At 35.9% G+C, this 21,884-nt stretch overlaps 2 protein-coding genes across 4 annotated transcripts; both read right to left on the bottom strand.

Moving 5' to 3' along the window:
* Window positions 1-4,224: 4,224 nt before the first annotated feature.
* LOC113666819 (melatonin receptor type 1A) lies at window positions 4,225-5,949 on the bottom strand. Its single transcript, XM_089211256.1, has 2 exons — window positions 5,570-5,949; window positions 4,225-5,436 (listed from the first exon to the last, which is right to left on the bottom strand). The coding sequence occupies exon 2, from the start codon at window positions 5,409-5,411 to the stop codon at window positions 4,473-4,475; it is 939 nt and encodes a 312-aa protein (XP_089067382.1). The 5' UTR covers window positions 5,412-5,436; window positions 5,570-5,949; the 3' UTR covers window positions 4,225-4,472.
* A 1,547-nt stretch (window positions 5,950-7,496) lies between these two features.
* Window positions 7,497-20,532, bottom strand: LOC113666813 (adhesion G protein-coupled receptor D1). Of its 3 annotated transcripts, XM_089211071.1 has the most exons (21): window positions 20,385-20,532; window positions 16,630-16,877; window positions 14,904-15,314; window positions 14,517-14,620; window positions 14,296-14,355; window positions 13,936-14,113; window positions 13,676-13,792; window positions 13,296-13,359; window positions 13,106-13,211; window positions 12,959-13,017; window positions 12,349-12,469; window positions 12,136-12,239; window positions 11,633-11,738; window positions 11,210-11,360; window positions 10,807-10,891; window positions 10,408-10,474; window positions 9,924-10,006; window positions 9,379-9,505; window positions 8,672-8,713; window positions 8,189-8,398; window positions 7,935-8,084 (listed from the first exon to the last, which is right to left on the bottom strand). In XM_089211071.1, the coding sequence occupies exons 2-20, from the start codon at window positions 16,661-16,663 to the stop codon at window positions 8,222-8,224; spliced, it is 2,196 nt and encodes a 731-aa protein (XP_089067197.1). In that variant the 5' UTR covers window positions 16,664-16,877; window positions 20,385-20,532; the 3' UTR covers window positions 7,935-8,084; window positions 8,189-8,221. The 3 variants fall into 3 exon arrangements, with proteins under 3 accessions (XP_089067189.1, XP_089067193.1, XP_089067197.1); XM_089211063.1 differs by having other exon boundaries at window positions 7,497-8,398; XM_089211067.1 differs by lacking the exon at window positions 20,385-20,532 and adding an exon at window positions 17,321-17,520 and having other exon boundaries at window positions 7,497-8,398; window positions 16,630-16,845.
* Window positions 20,533-21,884: the final 1,352 nt, after the last annotated feature.

Raw genomic sequence — 21,884 nt, 5'->3', positions numbered from 1 at the left:
TGCTCGAACACTTATGGGAAACGCAAAAATGTTTCCTCGTCGACTGGAAGTATTTAAATAAATAAGCTTTCGACAGAGCAACAGATCAGGACTTCACAAGAGATTTAGGATACATCATTGAAGAGAAAGTGCAGATGCTTGAGGCAGAAATGGAAGAGATGAATGATTTAAAAGGCGACAAGGTATCGTCTTCTGAAGAAAGGAAATACGTGTCGAAAGATTCTAAGTTTGTTTTGTCAGGACAAGAAACGACGGCAAGATCGCCACAAGGTTCTCGTTTCAATTCTATGTTGGAACAAGAGGAACTAAGTGTTTTTTCTGGTCAGGAAAGTGAAGAACCCAAAATGAGTGTCAAACTACCACATATTGACGCATGTAAACTAAGAGACGATTCCAGTTATAACGAGGGAATAGCGAGCGCTTGTAAAGTTACGGAAATTTTATTACCACCTTTGAGAGAAACGCACTTTACATCAAAACATAAAACTGCCGTTTCTTGTGCGCCTTTCTTGAAAAGCTCAAGTTCGTTACCTTTGTTAACAAATACTGCGTTTAAGAAGATGGTAAATGGTTGTGACTTCAAACAACCTCGCCCGGTCGAGACTCTCGGATCTTGCTTTCCTGAAATACCGATCCATTCAGATGGTAAAAGGATGTCGGATAAAAGGGAATTGAACTCTATTCATTTATTAACAAAGAAAAGTCGTCAAAACTCGCAAGCGTTACGCAGAAATTCGGATGGACTTCGCTCGCCTGTTAGATGCAGAAAGTCATTAAGTAGGGTGAATCAAAAGGATTTGAATTAATGGGCGTCATGTCGAATCAGAACTTATTTGATGCAGAATCGCTGCTGGTTGCACTAATGAACCGGCAGAAATAAAGTAAGGAATTAGTTTACTTAAAAAAATTGTTTTTTCTCGAACATCAACGATGAGTATTGTAACCGAGCTTATTATCAAATCACTTGCTCAGGACTGTGCATCAGTCTAGCAAAAATTCTATGTATATTTCAACTTGTAACAGAAACAAGTTTTTAATAGGACAGGGGAAGTGTCTTTTAAGAGACACCCTTGTAAAACAGTTCTGCTTTTTAAACAAGGCTACAAAGGCCAAACAATAGGAAACTATTACAAAGAAAAGGTGAGAATTTAAGGCACGAAAAAGCAAACTACGTGAAGCGTGAGAAAACCACACTGATCAAGTCACAGGTAGTTTTGGTTTTTCATCTAATTGGAAGGGTTTTGTAAGTTTGGTTGGCCAATCACAAAGCAAGGCTCAGCAAAATCCAAGCATTTTGGAGGTACTCTCGACCTTAAGTTGAAAGTAACTCGATTTGAGCCGAAATTGGTTTAAAGATCAATTGATCGAGAAATGTACAGGATAACGCAAATTTGAGAAATCTACTGACTTACATGCATAAATCTTAAACAATGTTGTACCAGAATACCTGATTTGACGAGGAAATGCGTAACTAAACTTACAACTGAAATGTGTGAAGTCAAAGTCGTTTGCAGCTTAGGATAATTACGACAATTGAATTGCCAGAGTTGCTACGCTCTAAATACTTGCTAGTGGCTTTGTTACGTACAAACATGACTCAAAATTTCAGTTACAGCTAATGAACAAAGTTTAAAAAATTTCGATTAATTGTAAACCTGCTATTCAAGTTCTCGACAAAAGCATTTACCAGGATTAAAAGCCGCTCGCGTAACACACTGTTAGAGGCATGATTTTTCTCTTCTTGACTCAGAGGCGGGGTAAAAAGAGATACTAATACTTTGGGGCAAGTTGTTGCGAAGTGCAATCAGTTATTCTTTGAGAGCGAAGACTTCGAGAGTATCTCACGTCATCGAAATTCAAACCGATATGGAAAAGGTTTCATATCCGTCTGAGGAGGATGAACGAGGCTCACCCGGTCAGAAGTTAAGAAAGTCCCGCTCATTTGTTAAAGATCAAGGGCAGAGAAGAAGGAAACGAGAAAGGTCTCCAAAGCAAGCCAACTATGACAAGAGCAGATATGATGAAATTACGAGCGATTCTGTTTTAAAGAAAGTGGAAGAAAGTAAGCATTATGTCTTCACCTAAGACATATGCATGAAGTCAAAGAACGATCTCCAAAAGACAAGATTCCCTCTGATATTCCACGAATCAAGATCGCTTTTGAAACGAAATCAGGATAAAGGACACAACCCGCAAACAGCAGCAAAAGAATCTCTTCCATGCCTTGACATCAAAGCAAACTCGAACGAGAAGAATCTAGAGCGATCTCAAGTATTTACTACCTTTCCTAGTTTGATGCCCAAAAAAGGACTGATCGTGATAGCTCCACCATCATCGACAATAAGCGAGAACATAAGTTTGTCACCAACGAAAAGTGCTTCGTTTTTCGAAGCTTCTCCGATGATACCACGAAAAAAGCCGACGAGGAGCAACGAAGATAATCCACCGCGAAGACTGACACCTTTTCCCGGTATATGGGGTGAGGATCGCTTTTTCATCACCAGTGTTGGAAGCAGCGCTAGAAATGGAAAGGAAAAACATATTTTAGTGGAAGAAGAACCAGAGTAAAGCTTTGTGGAAAGTAGTTAAAAAAATCACCAGTCTGCTTTTAAAAATATCTTGAAGAATGGACTATTTGTTTTAACACGTTTAGATGTTTACTTTTCTTCGGGTGAGCTAGATTTTAAATAGAGTAGTCCCTTTTTTAGTTTGTCTTGATAAAAAGCTGCTGATGATTTCTCCATTATTCTCAATAGTTATAATATCTTGGGCCAAAAAAAGTCTTCACAAGCGATTGTAAAGAAACCTCTTCGTACAATATCAACACTGACTCCTTTTAAAACATTGGAGATGAAAAAGTTGAACTTATCTCCCAAAGAGTCTCATCAGGGTATGACACCGATTTTTTTTTTGATCGAGTTTTCAAGGAAAGTCATAACAGCTAACTGCGGATTTAATATTGTGGTTTGAAGAGTTAATTTTAGATTAAGGGCATATGTTTTTATTAGACTAGTTAATCACGGTCAAGATGTTTAAAACAATAAACCTGCCGAAACATCAAAAGTCATTCAGTGGCAAAACTGACATATGGGCAGAGTATATGTTTCAGTAACAGAGGTGAAAATAAATGTTCCTTCTCTCGAATCGAATTAGAGCCTCAGGCACGAACACTATTATTATTGATTGCTATGGTGATCTTCTTGCAATCTAAATTAAAGGAAATGGAAAATTTGTAATGGGAATATTGTCAAAGCGAGACGTACTGAGAATGAAACCGAAAGCTTTTTTAATTGCTATTTTTCACTTATTTAGTTTTAACCTTTTTAAACCTACAAACTTATGGGGTTTTTTTTTTAAATAATACATTAGTTCTGGTTGACATATACCATTGATTTCTTTTTTATTCTACTGTTAAATTGTGAATGATAGATAATATAATGGAAGACCATCATTTAAAAGAAAAACCCTGTAGTTTCTCAATAGCTTCCACGCTGACGGTTTCATTTCATCATTTCACCAGTACTTTCATTCATAGCGACAAAAAAGAGACTTGAACTTGAACTTGTAATGAGGTTTCAGAGTGCTTTTTTAATCCATGAGTTGTTTTGTTGAACTGTTTATGACACACATTGAGACTCTGTTTGATCTCTTTGAATAGAGAGTCAGTTCAAGTCTTTAGAAAGAACTGAATGTGTTCGATCGTAAACTGACAACCCTCTCATGGATTCCTGCGGCTTTTCCCGAATTAAATTGAACTTGAATCTGAAATGAAATTTCAGAGAGCCTTTTCAGTCAATGAATTTTTTTGGCAAACCATCGTTCCAATATGAACTCATGGGTTCCTGTGGTTTTTCCCGAATTAATCTTTTAATTGTACAGTTTCTGTTGTCAAAGAAGACTATGCAAAACATAATCACTCAAGTACACTAAAACAGCATACATTCGAAAGCATATATATATATATATATTTTTTTTTTTTTTTTTTTTGATTGAAGAGAAACAAAGTCAGTGGCAAAAATGTTCTGAGCGCTGATGAAAAAAAAGGACTCGTTCTACGGAGATATGAACTGGAGCTTCAAAAGTTTTCAGGATCGAAAATATACAGACATGCGCGGCTTGGGGTGCTACGACCTGGCATAGCTAATAGATCGCCGAGTTACCGCGATAATTTTTTGGCAGCCTTTGACGGAAAATATGAACAGAGACAAAAAATCTAAAAAGAAATTGTAAATAATTAACTGACGGGAACTTTATTAACTTTAAATACTATATTTAAGGCACCATTAAGTTCTTTAATTTGTCATTGCATTCTATAAGAACACAGGTTAAAAAAATGTGGCCAAACGTCACGACACAAGTTTCTAGTAACTCAGACATGAGGCTTTTTTACTCCTCACTTCATGTTGTGGGAGTAACCTAGACATCACCTGTTGTAGAACTCAGTGTGTAACACAGTTCCAAAATCTGCCAAACTAGCTGATGTTGTTCGCACTCGTCTTGCACTTCAAAATTCGAAGATACTCGTCCCTAAAAGCCTTGTTCATGAGTCCGTAAATCAGCGGATTTGTCGCAGCTGTTATGAACATCAAGTAATCATACATCAAATGTGTCCATTTTGGCATAACAATGTCGCAAAAATACAGCGCACCGATTATACAAACTGGAATCCAGAGAAGGAAGTTGACCATAATTATAACGAAAACCATTTTTGTAGCATTGATCTCATCGACGCGACAAGAAAGTTTGTTCTCATTTCCGGGTTGAAACGATGCTCCTACAATATTTGGACGAACCAGAATCACATGTCTACGAACAACGCGATAAACCTTGAAATAGCAAATCAGAACTACGAACAGGGCGACTACGATAAACGAAAGATAAATAGGCAAAGCAACAGCTCTCTTCATGAGCTTGTTTGTGAGATAAGGCGTGCAGAAAAAATGTGGGGCAAATTTAAAACGGGCGTCCATAACAGACATCATTCCGATGTCCAGACACGCCCAAATAACGAGAGGGGAGATCGTAGTTACCAGTGTAAATCGCTTGGTGAAGATTTTTCTGTAACGAATGGGTCGCACAACGCGATAATATCGATTAATGGCGGTCACTGACACGATTGTCAAAGAAAAACACGCCCACACTTGCATCACGTGACCTTGAAGCTGGCATGTGATGTCACTGTAAAGCCAGCGACCTTTCAGGGAAGCACCCAAAGTTAACGGCATACAAGTGACTGCGACGAACAAATCAGAAATTGCCAAGGTTAAAATGTAGCAGTGAGTAATTTTTCGAAGATCCCTGTTTCTTGAAATGGCAGCAACGACAAACGTGTTCCCAATGATTGCTGCTATGTTGATGATGAGAAACATGAACGATTCCACGCAAACTAACGAAAGTGAACGATCCGTCATGGCTGTACTCGCCGATGCTCGTATTCTTCAAAATATGATATGAATTATAATAAATTAACAGCGAATAAATGTTCGATTATTTAACTCAACAAAAAAATGTCGAAAAACAAAGAAGCCTCTTTTGAAAAGTTTCATTCCTCTCTCCTCAAATGCCTCACCTCTTAAGATTTTGTCCAGTTCAGTTCGTTTTAGCGAAAGCGACACAAATGTAGAAATAACTGCGTTTGTTTGAGTTTTTGTTTTCGACCTGCCCACATGCTCATCTTCCTTGACGGCCAACGTCAGGTGAGTCTTTCATCGATAAAAAATAAAATGAAACTTGTCCTCATCAGTCCTTGTATTGTTTCTCTCTGTCACTCTGTTTTGTGGACGAAACAACGCACTGGCTTTAACTACGTCTACAGCTTCTTGAGAAGAGAAAATACTAGCTGGATCTCAATTTTTCTTGGAACAATTCTTCAGCCATGCAATTTTGAACACCTCGTCGCTTCCTTAAAATCAAATAATTCCTTGTTCAATAAACCGAATGTTCCAGACTGCAAAGTTTGCTCATGTCACAAACAAAGACACTTTTTTTTTTTGTAATTTGCATCAGAACTGACGCATTTCTTTTACGCTAAAAGCTCAATTTAACCCCTTTAATTTAATATTTTAATTAAAAAGTCCACGATGTTAACACTGAATAAACCAACATGCTGTACTTTTCACAAAAAAATTGAACAGTATCCTCCCTTGGGTTCTGGGTAATTACTTTTAAAGCTTTTCTCCGACAGATTATCAGTTCTAGACTGTTTTTCCAACTCATCGAGGAGAACGTTTGGGTGTGAAAAGTACTCAAGCTAAAAATGAAATGAGACAACTCATTGGAAGGAAGTTTACTTTTTGCTCCCATTTGGACACTTATCAGAACCGGATGTCAATATCTTGTTTCCCACAAAAATATAACTAATTCAGCATTAGTTTTAAATTGCAACTGCTACTGTTAAAATAATAATATATAGTATATACGGTTTGTTGGAGAGACCATACCACTCGAATAATAATTTTCTTACTTTGTCAACAGACACAGAACATTTTATTTCAGCCAAGTACAAACTTCATTGAATTTGGTTCGACGAAAACAATTTTAATTAAAGAGTTTTGATGGTAGCGAAAATTTATTCATTGGTAATACTATCTTTTCGTTTGCTCGATGAATGTGGCCGTGAATTGCGTTTTCAATGTTTGAAACACAAATAGAAAAAAAATGTAAGTGAAGGAACAAAAGTCAATTTCGGATAAAATTCTTAGGCATCAATAGCATGAAACAGCAGGATAACGAAAAATGTCTTCTTTTCACGCTGGTTTAAGAGAGCGCCAACAACAAAGACGATAATTGATATAGTGATCATTAGCTTTAAAGGGTTTCAAATAGCGTCGGTTTTTTTCTAAGGATGAGTCAGTTTTAAATCCTTAATAAGTTTCATCTAGTAAAATAACAAATTTCATTGACCGCAAAGTAATATAATTAAATTCTTCTTGAATCGTAGATAAAAAGTATATAAGTCTGTTTTCAAATAAAGTTTTGCCTGACTTTGGTTTCCAAGGTAGCAAATGACAGAAGTCACGATTCTCCGCTTGGTATGGACCAACTCCCCATTTATATCAACAAACACCTTGTCAGTTGTCGGTCGGGATTAGTACAGATAGATAGATATTTTGATCATCTGGAGAGCTTCATAACATTTGCAACTCTGAATATGAGAGTGATTTTCCCAGTAAAGCGCGGTAATGTTTAAAGTTTAAGTACTGGAAAATATTTCATTCTGAAGTTAAGTTTCATCGGTAATGACCGTTGTGATGGACCACATTTTGTAATAGTGACGAGATAACGAGATGTAGGAAAAACTGAAGTCGGGCTAAACGTTTGATCGAGAGGTCTGGGGACAAGCTCTGCTTGGCGCACCATGCCCTTAGTACCGGGTTGAGTTTACGACAAATGAGACACTTGGCTTGATTGGTGAATTAACCTTTCTAATTTTGGTGGAGAAGGTGATCTTCAGGATTTTCGAGTTTTTCACTTCGATGAGAGGAATTTGCACAATATGTGAACTAGTTCTTGTATTTATCAATTAGATCGACAGGTTTTAAACTAGGTAATATTCTTTGTTTTTTCAGAGAGACTTGAGACTTCCTATGTGAAAACATATCCGAGAATTGATTCCAACTAATCATTATTACTTAGGCTATTTGTGAATAAATTTTCAAATAATTGATTGAACTCTCAATATCAATACCCAGGCGATTAGCTTACAGAATCACTTCCTTTTACTAATTTACTATTTTCCCTCGATTTTGTTCTTCATAAACGAAAATTTCTCGGAAAATTAAAATGTTATGATTTATAACTTATACTACATATCTATATTCCAAAACAAAAGATTCCTTTTCAAGGTAATATATTTTGCCTTAGCTTACAATATGTAAATTATCGACGTACGTGACCTGGGAGTTGATTAGACAGATGATTATGGCGATTAGTCAGTTTTGTCCAAGACTTCATCATTTTCCAAGATAAAATTGTTCCTATCATGAATTATTTGCTTTGCATTAAATGTCTTGATGTGGTTTATCTTAGGTGAACAACAAAAATTCGTCTCCAGCACGCTCGTTCAAAATCAAAGTCACTGCTGTCATGAAGAAACCTGGTTGTGATTATGATACCTCCTCATATCGATTAATTAAAGTAATTTTTGTCGTTCCTTCCTGGAAGTTTCACCTCGGACGTGATGATATGTTTGCGTGAACGTGATCGCTCGTGATTGTTTGTCCTATCCATCAGCAGGAGCGATCTTGCTTTTCCTTCTGCTAAGTTCTACTTCAGAAGGTTTATTTTTGTCTGAAATGTTTTCTCCGCTTACGTTGGTTTGGGAAGGGCCTTGGATTCTAAAAAAGTGACAAGCTCGTTTCTTCATCCTTTGTAACTTGTTGCTCCATACAAGTTTAACCTTGAAATGAGAAATGAGAGAGAAAACTTTTTCAAGATTAGTTTTTCTCGGCATCGACAATTTCATAATCTGGCTTTTATTCATCCTATTCTGTTGCTAAGGAAACAGGTTGTGACTTCATTAAGAGTGTGAGAACAAGAATTCTAAAACTATTATTTACATATGAAGTGTACCTTTTCCCATGGAGCCCTTAACATTGTTTCTTTACCGATTTGGTCAGTAGTATTTTTCACTTACCTTTAGTATGAGCAAATGCGATCAGGAAAATCTTACCTCAGTATTTCTCACACAGTGAAAAATGAAAATCATCAATCCCTGGGAGAAAAGTAATTAAATAAACATGTTTAGAATTCCAACCGCTTCCTTTTGCCATGGTTGCTCATGCGAATACACAGTCAAGCTCAGGGAATACTAGAAATTATAGATCAATGTTTCAGCCTCGAGAGATAATTTTCTGTCTTGCCAGCGTGGATTACTATTTTCGCCGATCTTTAAGTTCGTAGCTACTTAATTTGCGTTTAAAGAAAAATTTCTTTGTTGTGTGAAATATTTATCACGAAGTAGCTAAATGAGGATATCGTTCATCATCTTTAATGCTATCACGCATTACTTACATCATTAAGAAACTAATAGTACTCTTAATAATAATTTTAAAAATTAATATTGGTGAAAGGAATCATATCCACGAAATGGATTTTATAATCTTTTCTTATTTGACGTATATTTTGTCAATTTTGTTTTCCTTAAACTCCTTGCTACTTTTGATTTGTATTTCAGAAAGATCTATCAACATTCAAAACCATTTTCCAATCCGTTTCTGAGAACACAGAAACTTGTTCAAAATCCTTTGCAGCTAATCAAATGATCCACCTCAATGTGTAGTGGCACTTTACATAGCACAGCAAATGTTTGAGTTAAACTAGTCTGAAATATACGCAAAAGAATAAGTTGTTTTGCAGAGCGGTATTTTATATTCTCACCTGAAGAGAGTTAAGTAAAGTGAAGATGTACTGTGACGTAACACTGGAATTTATCATACTCAATAACCCAAAAAGCCACGTGACCCCCAACAGAGGAAATAACACAATGCAAGCCTTTACGGTTGTCCTGGGATAAAACGCAGACGAAAACGTCAAATTGTATTGATTGGTCAATCTTTTCCCTCTCAGAGAAAGAAATGAAAAGAAAGAAAGGGATTCCGTTTGAAAATGAAGCAGCTCTCACACAAAGCAGTTTTGATGACAAGAAATGCCTCTATTCGTTATTTTTTTGTATGCCAGTTGTACCAGATGAAATTAAAGACGATTTCTACTTTTCTTTATTTAATTTCATGGCCATGGCTCTGAAATTAAGCCAAAATAATATGGAAGCCTTTGTATCGCATTTAACTTATACTTGGTTCCAGAGTCATAATTTATGTTTCTAGCCGCTCCAAAATTAGGTCCTTCACGTGTACATGTGTCTCTCTGAGTACATTAAGAGTTAAGGCGAAAGAGAGGATGACTACTTCATTACTGATACTCACTTGACTCGGCTTAATTTATTTGACTGCATGCTCGTCATGTTCACCATTTCTTTTACAACAATGCAAAACACAACCATATTCACCTGGATAGAGACAAACCGCAATAAATTACTGGTCCTTAAGGTTTTTTACTACATATAGTAAAGAAACAAAAACTTTTACAGCTTCAGTACGGTTAAGGTGTTATCAATCGCCTGACTTAAGTGACGCGCCCGTCCTAAAAGATCACGCCACCAACATAAGCTACGTCCTATCACGAGGTTTTCCTGAACACTGATCGCCTCTCTATAAATATATTTGAGTCTTTCAACAACAACAACAACAACATACTTTATTGACTTTCCCCAAGGGGGCTTTTCAAAGACAATGTTATAAAAATAATCCTATTACAATTAAAAATCCTATTTACAATTAAAGATGTTTTAAAATCTGAATGTTCTAAAAGAAGGGTGTCGTAAATTTCTTTTACAGTATTTATACTTACAAAACTTATAACTACTACTGGTCCAGCGAACGACCATATATAATAATTCTCTGTTGAAAGCCAGCACCTGAAACAAGTTGTAACTAAAATTACTTCCCTTTACGAGGTAGGTATAATCATAATAGTACATGATACATATTTTGATTCATATTTTCGTGAAATTCTAGTCCTGTTTCATTCGTTCTATTGTCGTTTGATCTTTCATTAGTCATTTCGTTCATTTGATGTGTAGTTCATTCGCTCGCTTGTTCCTTCGGTTTTTCATTCATTCGTTCGATCGATTGATCAAACGAAGCAAAATCTACGAATACGGATTTTAGCTAAATTATGTTTGTCGTGGCGAAGTGCTTTACTTTTAGATACATGATGTTTTAGGAGAAATACGTGAATAATTCTTACCAATTTTTGTTTATGTACTGGTCTATACCCGGCTCGTTTAAAGAAGCAAATATCAGGGTTCCTCCAACAACAAGACTTGGAAAGCCTGCAAGTACCAAAGTGAACATTCTCAAGGAATTAATTTTGTTTTATCAACTGAGTTGATAATTTAAATTGGTCACCATAAAGAGTTACTAAAGCTGACGTTTCGAACTTTAGCCTTTAGTTAGATCGTGATACTGATTGGTCAGTTTTGGCCAACACTTTTAGCTGTAAATCAATTTGATTGGCTAACATCCATCCCCCTTTGAAATTAGGTGTGTTTGTTGCTGTTCCTTTCAGTGTGTTAATGTAGGAAATGAGTCGTTTTCTTTTATCCCAAGCGTGGGAAGTGGTCAGCGACTCACCTTTCAGGAATACTTACCCAGAGAAAACAGATAACAGAGACGCAATCTGAGCTCAGTGTTGTAGACTTCTATGATCAGTAGATACAGCATAACACCTTCTATTAGCATCCAACAGAAGGATGACAAATAGAAGTAATGAATCAGAGCAGCAACAGTTATACATAGTACCTAAAGAGGATAAGATAGCTTTTGTAAATCCTGAGATATTTTCGCACATTGAAACGAAATTTTTGGTAAAAAAAAAAATAAAGATTCTCATGTTTCTGAGAGTTTCAGCTTTCAGTTATCCTTATAAAGACCCTATCCACAATCCTAGTCGATTATCTCGTTAGCATATACTATGCCCTGGCTTCAAAGCCCTACTCAAAGGAATTCAAGAACCATACGACTTAAAAATTTATAGATACTAAGTACCATTGGAACTTTAAAAGGTATGTCACCTGATTATGAGTGGCGTTGATTCCCGCCAAAAATATACTCTGAGCAACAGCTAAGGTGGCAACCAAGTTTATATGCACATGACTTTGTTGATCATGACTGGAACATCTAAAATGAAAAATCGAAACATGAACAAAAACAGAAGGAAAATTATTTTGTTAGTTTAATAAAGAGCTTTAGAAAATACAATGATACTCTTGATACGCCGTTCGACTAATAATTGATGTACGCCTAATTCGTCCAAAGCCTTCCACGTGCAAGATCAGCTTTAAGGAAGAATAAACTATACCCTCGTAATATGGTATCTTATCACATCGCCAACAGCGCCCGTGGGGAATGTAAAGCGAATCCTGTGCTCTGATAGGCAAGATGGACCCATCTTGCTCGCTCGGGATTGCCCGCTTTGGTCTCGCGCACGATAACATTGTGAAGAGCAGCGTCTCCTATTTAAAGACTTGGCAAAGTTAGCAATCAGTTGAAAAATGGTCTATTTATAGGTACTCACAGAAGTAAGAAATATGCTATAAAAGTAACTGTTTCGCCGAGCAATGAAATGCCAACTCCTATGTATGTCATATAGGAAAGGGCTTTCTTGTGTTCCTCTGGAAACTGTAGGGAAAAAAACGGAAAAAAACACTTTTTTTCAAGCCCCTTAAACTAGCTACACAAGCAATATAAATATATAAATATATGTATATATATATATATATAATTGTACCTCTTGTTTCTCGATGTTTATTAAAATAGCGAAATTCGTCAAATGGTTACACGTGCAAACCACGTGGGTCGTATTTGATTTCACCAGTGAACAACCATCGCCTGACCAACTTCCATTAGCTCTGAAAATGAACCAATATCACAGTCAAACTCAGGTCATAAAACCAAGCGCATTATTTATCAATTTATTCCCATTTGCAACTAAAAGTTTCCTTAGCAACCAGAAAGAAAACTGAAGTACAATTTCTTTTCTATCTCACTTAGAATTTCCTCGACAACTGTCCTTGTCGAGTCAAGCACATTAGAAAACTTCTTTGTTTATAAAGTGTCTTGTGAAACTTATGACAAGGACAGCTGTCAATATATTTTCATCGATTTTTCAAGTTGCAAAAGGAAGAGAAAACTTGTCAAGGAGACCTTTTTTTCCAAATGAAGCTTTAATAGACAATCTCGAAGAAGGAGCATTCTTTGATCGTTTATCGTTTATCTTTGATCGTTTCTTTCATATTAAACAGTCGTTTACACGACTGTTTAATATGAAAGAGTGGTCTTAAAATTGGGAATTTGAGATCAATGCGAAGGCTTCGAATTTCGGAAAATAGCCTACTTACGGAAGGGAATTATTCCACTGCCAGAATACACAATCTAGCCTTGATTTCTTGTACTTTCCCTAAAACGACAAAAGCACCTCAATTATGATGATTTTTTAAATAGAAAAACAGTCATATATAAATGAGTAGTGACCTTATTTCATTTACCTTTTCCTCCAAAGTGTGGAAAACGATTGTGACGTTTTCTGCGAAAATTTTCTGTTTAGATGGTCCAACGTCACTTCCCAGGATCATGGAGTGAATTTTACCTTCCCTGTGAAACAGGCGAACATTGTAAGTCCCAACAAGGACACGCAATCAACTTTTTTCGATGAACCAAATCTGTAATAGGAATTACCTGGAGCCCAAGTTGTCGAGAAATTCATGGAGATCTCTGTATAACACATTAACCGCAATAGTCTCTGAAAATGAAGGCAAAAAATTTTACGAGAAGGAAAAGATATAATACTCACTTTGCTAGGGATATAGCTAAAGTGGGAATCAGAATAACAGACAGAAGAGACAGAGTACTTCTTGACAGTGCGTCTATTAAATCAATAATCATGAACAAAATATAAATGCGGAATGTCGAGGAACGAAGAGAAATTTGAAAACTTTGAACGTCATCCATTTTTTTTATCTTTTGAAGCAGAAACAGCATTGCACATGCCAGTATACATTTACGTAAGCTTGAGGAATTAGTTTTTCGACAAGGAAATTGCTTATTCACATATTTACCCTTGGTTTGAAATAAAAAAGAAGGAAGAGTAATTCTTGTTTCTTCGTCCAGGCCCTTCGCTCCTGTAAATGTGAAATTTTGACGGTAACCCTTTGGTACTAAGGATACTTGTAAGACTACAAATTGGAAATAAAAAAGAACAAGCAAAATGGTAAGTGCAACTTTTCTGCGTTTTTACAAACCAGGATCTCGTAAAATTTTGAATAAAGAGGATACGAGCGCCTTGGAAACCTTTGGTCACCTGAAGACGGTGATTTACCTATGTGTTCGTTTTCGGTCCTCTCTTCATTCCTGGTTGAATTCAAGTTGAAGGACGCGTATCTGAATGCAAACTCTTCAATAAGTTGAGCGGAATAAATCAAATTAACTTTCCTCCCTCTTTTATCGCGGTTTGACTTTAAGGACTCGGCAAAGCCTCTAAATGCATTTGTTGCAAGCTGTGAATGAGAATTTTAAAAATAATAGCATGAGTTGCGTCATATATGATATATTCATAATAGACGATCATCTGTTCTATCGGTGACTTAATTGTCATAAATAAAACTCTCGTTCGACAAAGTTTGAAGCTAAAGTTTTTATTTAGATCCTGCAAGCGCCGTAGGGGCTAGTGAGGGCTTACCTTTAAAGAAAATGGATCTTTTGGATTAAGGGAACTCATGACGGAAGAAAACTTCGACAGCTGTTGAAAATAAAAATTTGCATGTGTTAGGCCTCCGTCAGACTAAGGCGGATAAATTTGAAAAGAGACGATAGAAACGCTTGACTATATCTTTGGCAAGAGACTGTAAGTAAGAGATATCTCTTGAACGATTTTTGATTAAACGTGCTTATACTACTCACCGGATTTTTAAGGCCTACTGAGACATTAAATTTCGCTGCTGTATTATGCCTTGAGGTGGTACCTTGGACGGTTGGTGCTGGACTACTTGAGGTGGTGGGCGATACTAATATATCAAAAACGTCAAATCTCAAAAGTCAGATTCAAGGGAATTCCTCAGGGATAAATCTGGAGATTTTTGTATCCTTTTTTAGCGTTTTACAAAATATTTTGCAGTTATCATTGGAATAACGAGAGAAATCGATATTCATTTTCCTCCTTTTTTCAGGTGATCGTAATGTTTTGCAACTGCTTCCTTAGAATGCTGGCCGCTAATCGATTGTTTGTTCTAGGTCAGTTGTACATTTTGGGCTAAAACGCAGTTGTTGTTATCATTATTAAATAATTACCTCTGTTGGTAACTGGTTGGCAAATGTAACCATACCGATGGTTCTTGTTGCATTCTCGCGTTTCAAAGCAAATAGAGTGACCCTTCTTCACCAAGTAACACAAGTCCTTTTGTTTAAGCGCTGTCTGATGTTTTCTGCAGCTAGAGTTGGTTATTAACACTTTGTCAGCAACAACACCAGAACTCCAAAATAATTGCTCCGTCGATCCATTGTACACAAGTCCGATCCAATACTTATTTTTACTATTGTTTCCTTGAGACGGAAGACGATTAGCCAGCTGGTCGAGTTTGTACTGAGAATCAAGCACAGCCAATAGTGAAGCATTCCGCTTGCAGTTCTCGGCAGCTGCTGACCAGAGGGTCTTTGCATCATGTATACTGTACTCACTTGCCTCTGTGTAGCCTGCTACATCTGAGATAAAGTAAGGGTAAACTTTTCGCGTTTATCTCTAAGAGCGGAACTTGCATTTAGTAAAGTATAAATACCTTTCAGACATCACTGATTTTTACATCATAATTTGATGTGTGATTTTTGTTGATATTAATCTATTCTGAGAATAAAAGTTTGAACAATAGCAGCAAACTTAGCGTAAAAACGACGACAATTGAATAAAACTAGTATTTTGCGATGTCATTTTGAAAAGCGAGGAAAAAATTATTATGCGTTAAAACAAAAGCCAAATCATCATAAAAGTCAAATCTTTGAATTCAAGACACTCACATTTTTTTTCTCACTTCATGTTAGAAAATAAGAGCATCGCTAAATACTTATGCCATAGTTCATAAGATGCAAGGTAACAAACAAAACCAGAGCTTTCGACATACAACGACATACAAACGAATAAATAAACAGATAACAAAAAAAATTCTTATTAAGGCTTTTTACTTTTTTTTTGGAATTAAACTTGAGATTCGTAGAGATTAGGAATTAATTTCTTTTCTCGTTTATGCTGGAAACACGAGCAAACAAATGATCACTGTTTCAAGATTTTAGCATATGAATAGGGAAAAAAAGCATACTCCAGAGTTCCTTCAGGAACTTATCATGCAATAGCACTGAAACAGATGGTTACTACGGAAATTTTTCTTATGGGTTTATGCATAAGTTAGAGCGTTTTGTTTCTTAACCACTCTGCCGCAGTTGTATTTAGTGGTTACTTCCACTGTTTAAAAACAAAAGTATTATTTTCGGGATGATTTTGCAAGTCTCTGAAAGTTTCTTTGTTTTTATAACGTACATTATTTTATTTAGCAAAGTTTTCCAAGCTTTCCTGACAAAGATGGAAAATCTTTCGATGCATCAAAACAGAATTTCATTCCAGCCTACGTCAGTTTGCCAAAAAGAGATGTGCAACCTCGTTTACACATTTTGGTTGTGACGATGATGAAAGGACCAACTCTATACATCTGATGATACATTCATCATTCGAATAAGCAAATACACATCGTTAAACCACTCTCTTGAGACGATGTGGAGATAAAAAAAATGTTTCATCTTTTTTCATCGCTGAAACCTCTTTTCGAAATGTGTTCTTTCATATTTTAGCTCATCACAAAGCTAGAGTTTAATTTTTTCATATTTTTTATTTTCTTAACAGATGTTTCTCCCCCATCCAAATTTTTAAGATCAGTACTAGAAATAAAAGCAGAGCTTCTTGTTAGGAAGCAAATACCAGACCAATACATATCAAACTAGCTGTAGGATGATGAGAATAATATTTACTTACATGAGACGAGGACAAACCCAAACGCTACCCACATACTGAGGCACGAACTCTACTGCGGATATCTGCAGGAGTTTTTGAACATATTCTCGTGGTTTTATCCAATCAGATGCAGCCGCGCTGTTCAGATCATTGTTCTTGCTAAGCGTTTCCTGACTCTTTATCCTCGTTATTATTTACTTGTCATAAGTTATTGCTCAGCTGTTCCATGATTACTCACTATAAAATAACGGCATAAAGATGATTTGTACCTAAAGGCGAGGAAAGAACACACAGAGCGAAGTTGTGTATAAACCACATCGAGTGCAATGTATCAAAACAGAAATGCAAATCACACACTATATCTCCACGATGCTCACAAACTATATCTACATACATACATATACTGGTTTCTTGTGTAAATACACTTAGTATACAAAAAATTAATCAACATAGAACGAAAAATAATGAAGAAATGTATGATTACATTATAAAAAGTATTCGTATAATGTAATATATGCTACTTTAATTTGGAAAAGACGAATTGGACACATTCGGTAGGAATTTTTGTTTATATTTGTTGAATAACAAACATGAATGACATTAGAGAACGGTTTGCGAATTTTCCTTCAGCGATCTCTCACTGATAAGGCATCTAATATATCTTTAGCATACTTCCTCGTTGTGGGATGATCCAAAATATACTTTGTCTTACCTTCGAAGACAATAAAGTTGCTAGCTTACGCTAACTGCATTCAAAATCTTTTATTCGTCACGCTGTCATGACTGAATGTTGAAGGAAACGCTAGAAGAGAATCAATCCTAAGTAGAGTTTAGGATAGAATATAAAGAAAATCTTCCGCAAGAAAATTCACAAAAAAAAATTTCTCTCCTTCCACTGCTAAAGCGATAACTGGATTTCATCCGGCCTCAAGCCTAATAAAAAACTGCTTGCGCATGAAGAATGAAATTAAGTTATGACAGTGATAAATTTGGAGCAACAAATTTATTTAAATTCTAGTCAGTCATCAGTTAGCAACGCTATTGATAAACCGATCGACTAAAAGGAAATACAAAATTAAAAGCTTATTGTTTATATTTTCAGTCCATTATCGGTGTCTTGCGAAATGGTGAGGAAACAGACAAATGTAATTCTAGTCTGAATACAATTCAGCGTAAGCGTGGTATAATCAAATTACAGCACAATCAAAATTTTGCACTCTAGCGGGGGCTGATTTTCGAAGGCGGCTTTAATTTATCACTTCACTTAACCTTTTTATAATAGTACTCACCAGATTCGAATTTGTAAGAAGGCAGAGAGTCTGTGATAAGTACAATACACGAAAATTGAGTAAGCCTGTCAGTTAAAGGGCCTTCAGAAATTCTGTCTTTCTTCCACTCTTTGGTCTAAGAGGATCTCAATGGGGTTAACCGTTAGCGGTAAAACGGCCAAAACACTCAGCCATCAGGCGTAAAAATTGATAAATTTAGACGCAAAAAAGGTAAATCGTATAAATTTTTTCAATTAAACACAATGAAAAGAAATTATTTGTTAGACGTAAAATGGACAAATCTTAACCGTTATCCAAAAAAGCCATTACCCTCTTCTTAATGTTTACAATTTTTTTCATGATTTTCATTACTTTCACTTTCATTACCAGACATAGCGGTCTCCAGTTCATTTATGTGATGTCTGATTTTAGCGAGCGATGGCAATTAATTTACAAATAAATTAAACCAGATTGCAATTATTACTGAGTCACACAACGCAAGACAGAGCTCCTTAACCTTTTATTCGCCAGGAGTGATAAGGTTCTAATTTCTCCCTACAAAAACAGCCCTGAATCAAATGTTTAAGTTACGAGTAAAAGGAAATGATCAGCAACTAACGAAGCTCTTGATGGTTTTCCAAATTCTCCTTTTTAGAACCTAGATAATGTATAGAGAACGGTATGGAGAATATGCATAATGATGTTAGTGTGTAAAGAGTTAAGGACTGGATTGGTAATTTTAACCAGAAACACCATCCCCTACGATCCCCCAAACAAAACATTTTAGATTTTTTATAATTGCTTTTTTTTTTTTATGAAAACGACAACAGGAAAAAAAAAAAATATTTAAAGTGCATTTTCCATTGATCGAAACCCACATATGCACTGATTTGATCTTTGAGGGGAAAAATTATTCTAGTTGGATGGTGAAAAAAATAATTACAATTTGAATCCAAGATTGATATCGGATTGAAGTTTTAATTTAATGTTTACGCCCGCGTGCATGTACGTAAGTTCACTCTTTGTTCATAATTGTGTTCCAGACATCGAAAAAAGCCAGATTTAACCGGAAATTTAATGAATTATTCGTGTTCAAAATATCTCGGTTGCCCTCATAATCTTGGATGAAAATCTTTTTTGCATTATGTACTTACCTTCCTACTTACTGGTTTGTTTTTCAGAGAAAATTAATGCATTACGTGGTCTGATTTTTTCCACAATGTTTTACGAATCAATCGCTCTCTAATATGAGAAAAGCTTATGTCCCTTCAAAGAAAACAAAACAAACAAACAAACATCGTGCGCAATGGGTTCTTAACGTTTGGTTTATAAATGCAAGGGCAATTACCCCTCGACTATTCCGCAAAGTTATCAAACTTGTTAAAGTTGAAGTGAATTTTGTCAAGGTATATTATTTTGTTACTAAATAGATTTTAGAGGAACTGAATATCCATATTTTGAGGGTCTCAATTGGGTTAATGGTTGGCCGCAAAACAGCCGAAAAATTGGGCCTTTTTCCTTAAAAGCCATCACCTCATCGTAACCCCATATCTTTTCCACTCTGTTCTGCTCAAATTTGTCTTCTTTCCCTACTTTAAACGCAGAAATGCAATAACAAAATCTTCAGTGAAGCAATATTGCTACTAATGTATGACATGTGAAGTTTGATAAATGTCTGAGTCATGTTTCGGCCTTGTCATGCGTTGTTATAAATTTCTTTATATCAATAATTTATCGCTCGGCAGGGGTGTCATTTGGAGGTTGACTGTTAGCCGTAAAATGGCCAGAATATGTAACCGTTAGGCGTAAAAGTTGACAAATTGTAACTATTAGTCTTAACTAAAGTTAACCAAAAATTTTTCTTCTCTTCTACATTGTGTCATTTGGGTTAGTTTGGGTTAACCGTTAGCCGTAACACGGCCGAAATTTTAATCGTTAGCCGTAAAAGCCATCGCCGGATTAAGACCTCCAAGTGTTGTTGCAGTCTACTGCCAAAGCCACATGGCGAAATATTCTCCATACACTCAACTGTTTTTATACTTTAAATATACTAATGGCCTTTTCATGCATTACTTTGTAAATTTTTTTGTGCTGAAATCGCATGATATTTCGAAGCAGCGAAAGCTTCAATATTATTTTAAGTGAATAAAATAATTAATAAGAATATTTTGTGCTCATGATAATATTATACCTCAAGTTTCTGAATTAGCGAGGAACAATTAGTTGTTGGCATGCCATCGAAAATTTGTTTGAAAAGATTTTCGCTATGTTTCGTTCATCTGTTAAAAAAAGCGAACAAGCAACCTCACATTATACAGTCAAAAACGTCTGTGCAAAATACTAATACTCGATAACAAAAACAAAATTAATTCCCACTAGAAAATGGTTACCCACTGCTGAACAAAACAATCTACGCAACGACATCTAACTGCATTAGACGAAAATAAGAGAAGAAGCACAATCCCTCACTGAAAAATAAGCTGAGTAAGTTAATATAAAATTACACACCTCTTTTTCCTCCTGGATAAAGACTATTCAAGAACAAGCTGATAACCTTCAAAAGTGGGTGCGTGTCAATACATGGCCTTGAGCGCGCGGTTAAAATGTGTTCTGCTTGATATCGCACGTGAATACTGATTCATTCACTCTGATGCTTGAAGTGTGTAATTACTCATTCCAAGACCTTTTGTCTAGTAATGTTGTGGCTTTCTTACGTAATAGAGGGCCGAGAATCATAAACACACAACACCGACCTGTCAATATTTTGTTATTCATAAGTTTTTAGCTGAACATAATTTGGTTTATTTGCTTTTTTGTGTGTGTCTTTTTCATGCAAATGTCGCTTAACCTGCATTTAATAACAGAAAAACTCAACAATTCAGCTAAACTGTTCGAAAAATTGGAAAAATATCAGTTTTCTATCACCAACTCTGTAAGCGACATAATGTCACTACTATATGTCACTACCACCCACGAAGTTAGGATATTTTGCCGCGCATCCTCCTCCAGAGTTTTTGTTTAAATTCCACGACAAAGCTTAAATGAAAAAGTGTCTTCCATAAATGATAGCAAATTTAACATGTCATTTCAAAGGTAGGAGTAATAATTTTCAGAAAAAAAACTAAGACGCGGAGAAAAGGATGCCGATATCGGTGACTTGATGGTTGTCAAACTCTTTGAATATTCAAGTGTTTCTATTTTTTTCTCGTAGCAAGATTTTTTTGCTATTACGTCCATCTCTAAACAGTTTCACTTTGGGTTAAAATCGTTAAAAAAATTGATAAATGGATAATTTCTTGATAAAGCAAACCTTGTTTCCCTCGTGACAGGTAAATCATCAACAAATGAAAGATGATTAACCTGATTTATTCTGTATATTAAGGATTAAAATTTTACATCGTCACATACGGGAACTTGGCGAGAAGAAAGGGAACGGGAAAGTTAGTAAGATAATAGATCTTGTATTTGCACTAAATAACTTGTTTTGAAGCCTTTGTGGCTTACAACTTTACAAGGTTATTGAGTTATGTTCTTTGTCAACATTTTTCACTCTGACTGCCTCTCACACAAAAATGTTTAGGGTGGGTGAGTCGGAGTGGTCACCTGTGATGAACTAACATCCCTCCCAAGGGGAGTAGTGATATTCCAAATCATCCCCTGCTCCGTAGACCGAGATAAACCTCTACATCTACTTCCTAAAATATCTGTAATTATAACGCTGATTAGGTATAATAGATAATATATGAATAGGCAACGTGGAGATAAATTACGTCTAACCGGTAGAGACGCCGTGAGAGCAGATATCGATCATACAGTGACCTTCTAGTTGTAAGTCGTGGAATAGCTTGCCTTGTAGTTTTAGGGAATACATCTATTCGTCTTCCCGTTTTCTTTCCAATCATAGATCATGTGATGGTACTAACACGGTTATTATCAATGGTCCGCGCGTTCTGGCACTCTTAGTTTCTTCAAAAGAGAAAGCATCAAGTCTCGTGGCTTGCGGATTTT

Source organism: Pocillopora damicornis, chromosome 1 (assembly GCF_964200805.1).
Source record: "Pocillopora damicornis chromosome 1, jaPocDami1.2, whole genome shotgun sequence".
Lineage (NCBI taxonomy): Eukaryota > Metazoa > Cnidaria > Anthozoa > Scleractinia > Pocilloporidae > Pocillopora > Pocillopora damicornis.
Note: the sequence above shows the minus strand (reverse complement) of the source record. Positions and strands in the feature narration are given on the sequence as shown.

What these genes read in the sequence shown, in the direction of transcription:
- LOC113666819 (XM_089211256.1), bottom strand. Translation starts at nt 5,411, where the DNA reads ATGACGGATCGTTCACTTTCGTTAGTTTGCGTGGAATCGTTCATGTTT.
- LOC113666813 (XM_089211063.1), bottom strand. Translation starts at nt 16,663, where the DNA reads ATGTGGGTAGCGTTTGGGTTTGTCCTCGTCTCAT. An exon ending in CAGTACATAAACAAAAATTG is followed by an intron (nt 10,475 to 10,806) that starts GTAAGAATTATT and finishes AACTTGTTTCAG; the next exon opens with GTGCTGGCTTTCAACAGAGA. An exon ending in CAGTAGTAGTTATAAGTTTT is followed by an intron (nt 10,007 to 10,407) that starts GTAAGTATAAAT and finishes GTCTCTATCCAG; the next exon opens with GTGAATATGGTTGTGTTTTG.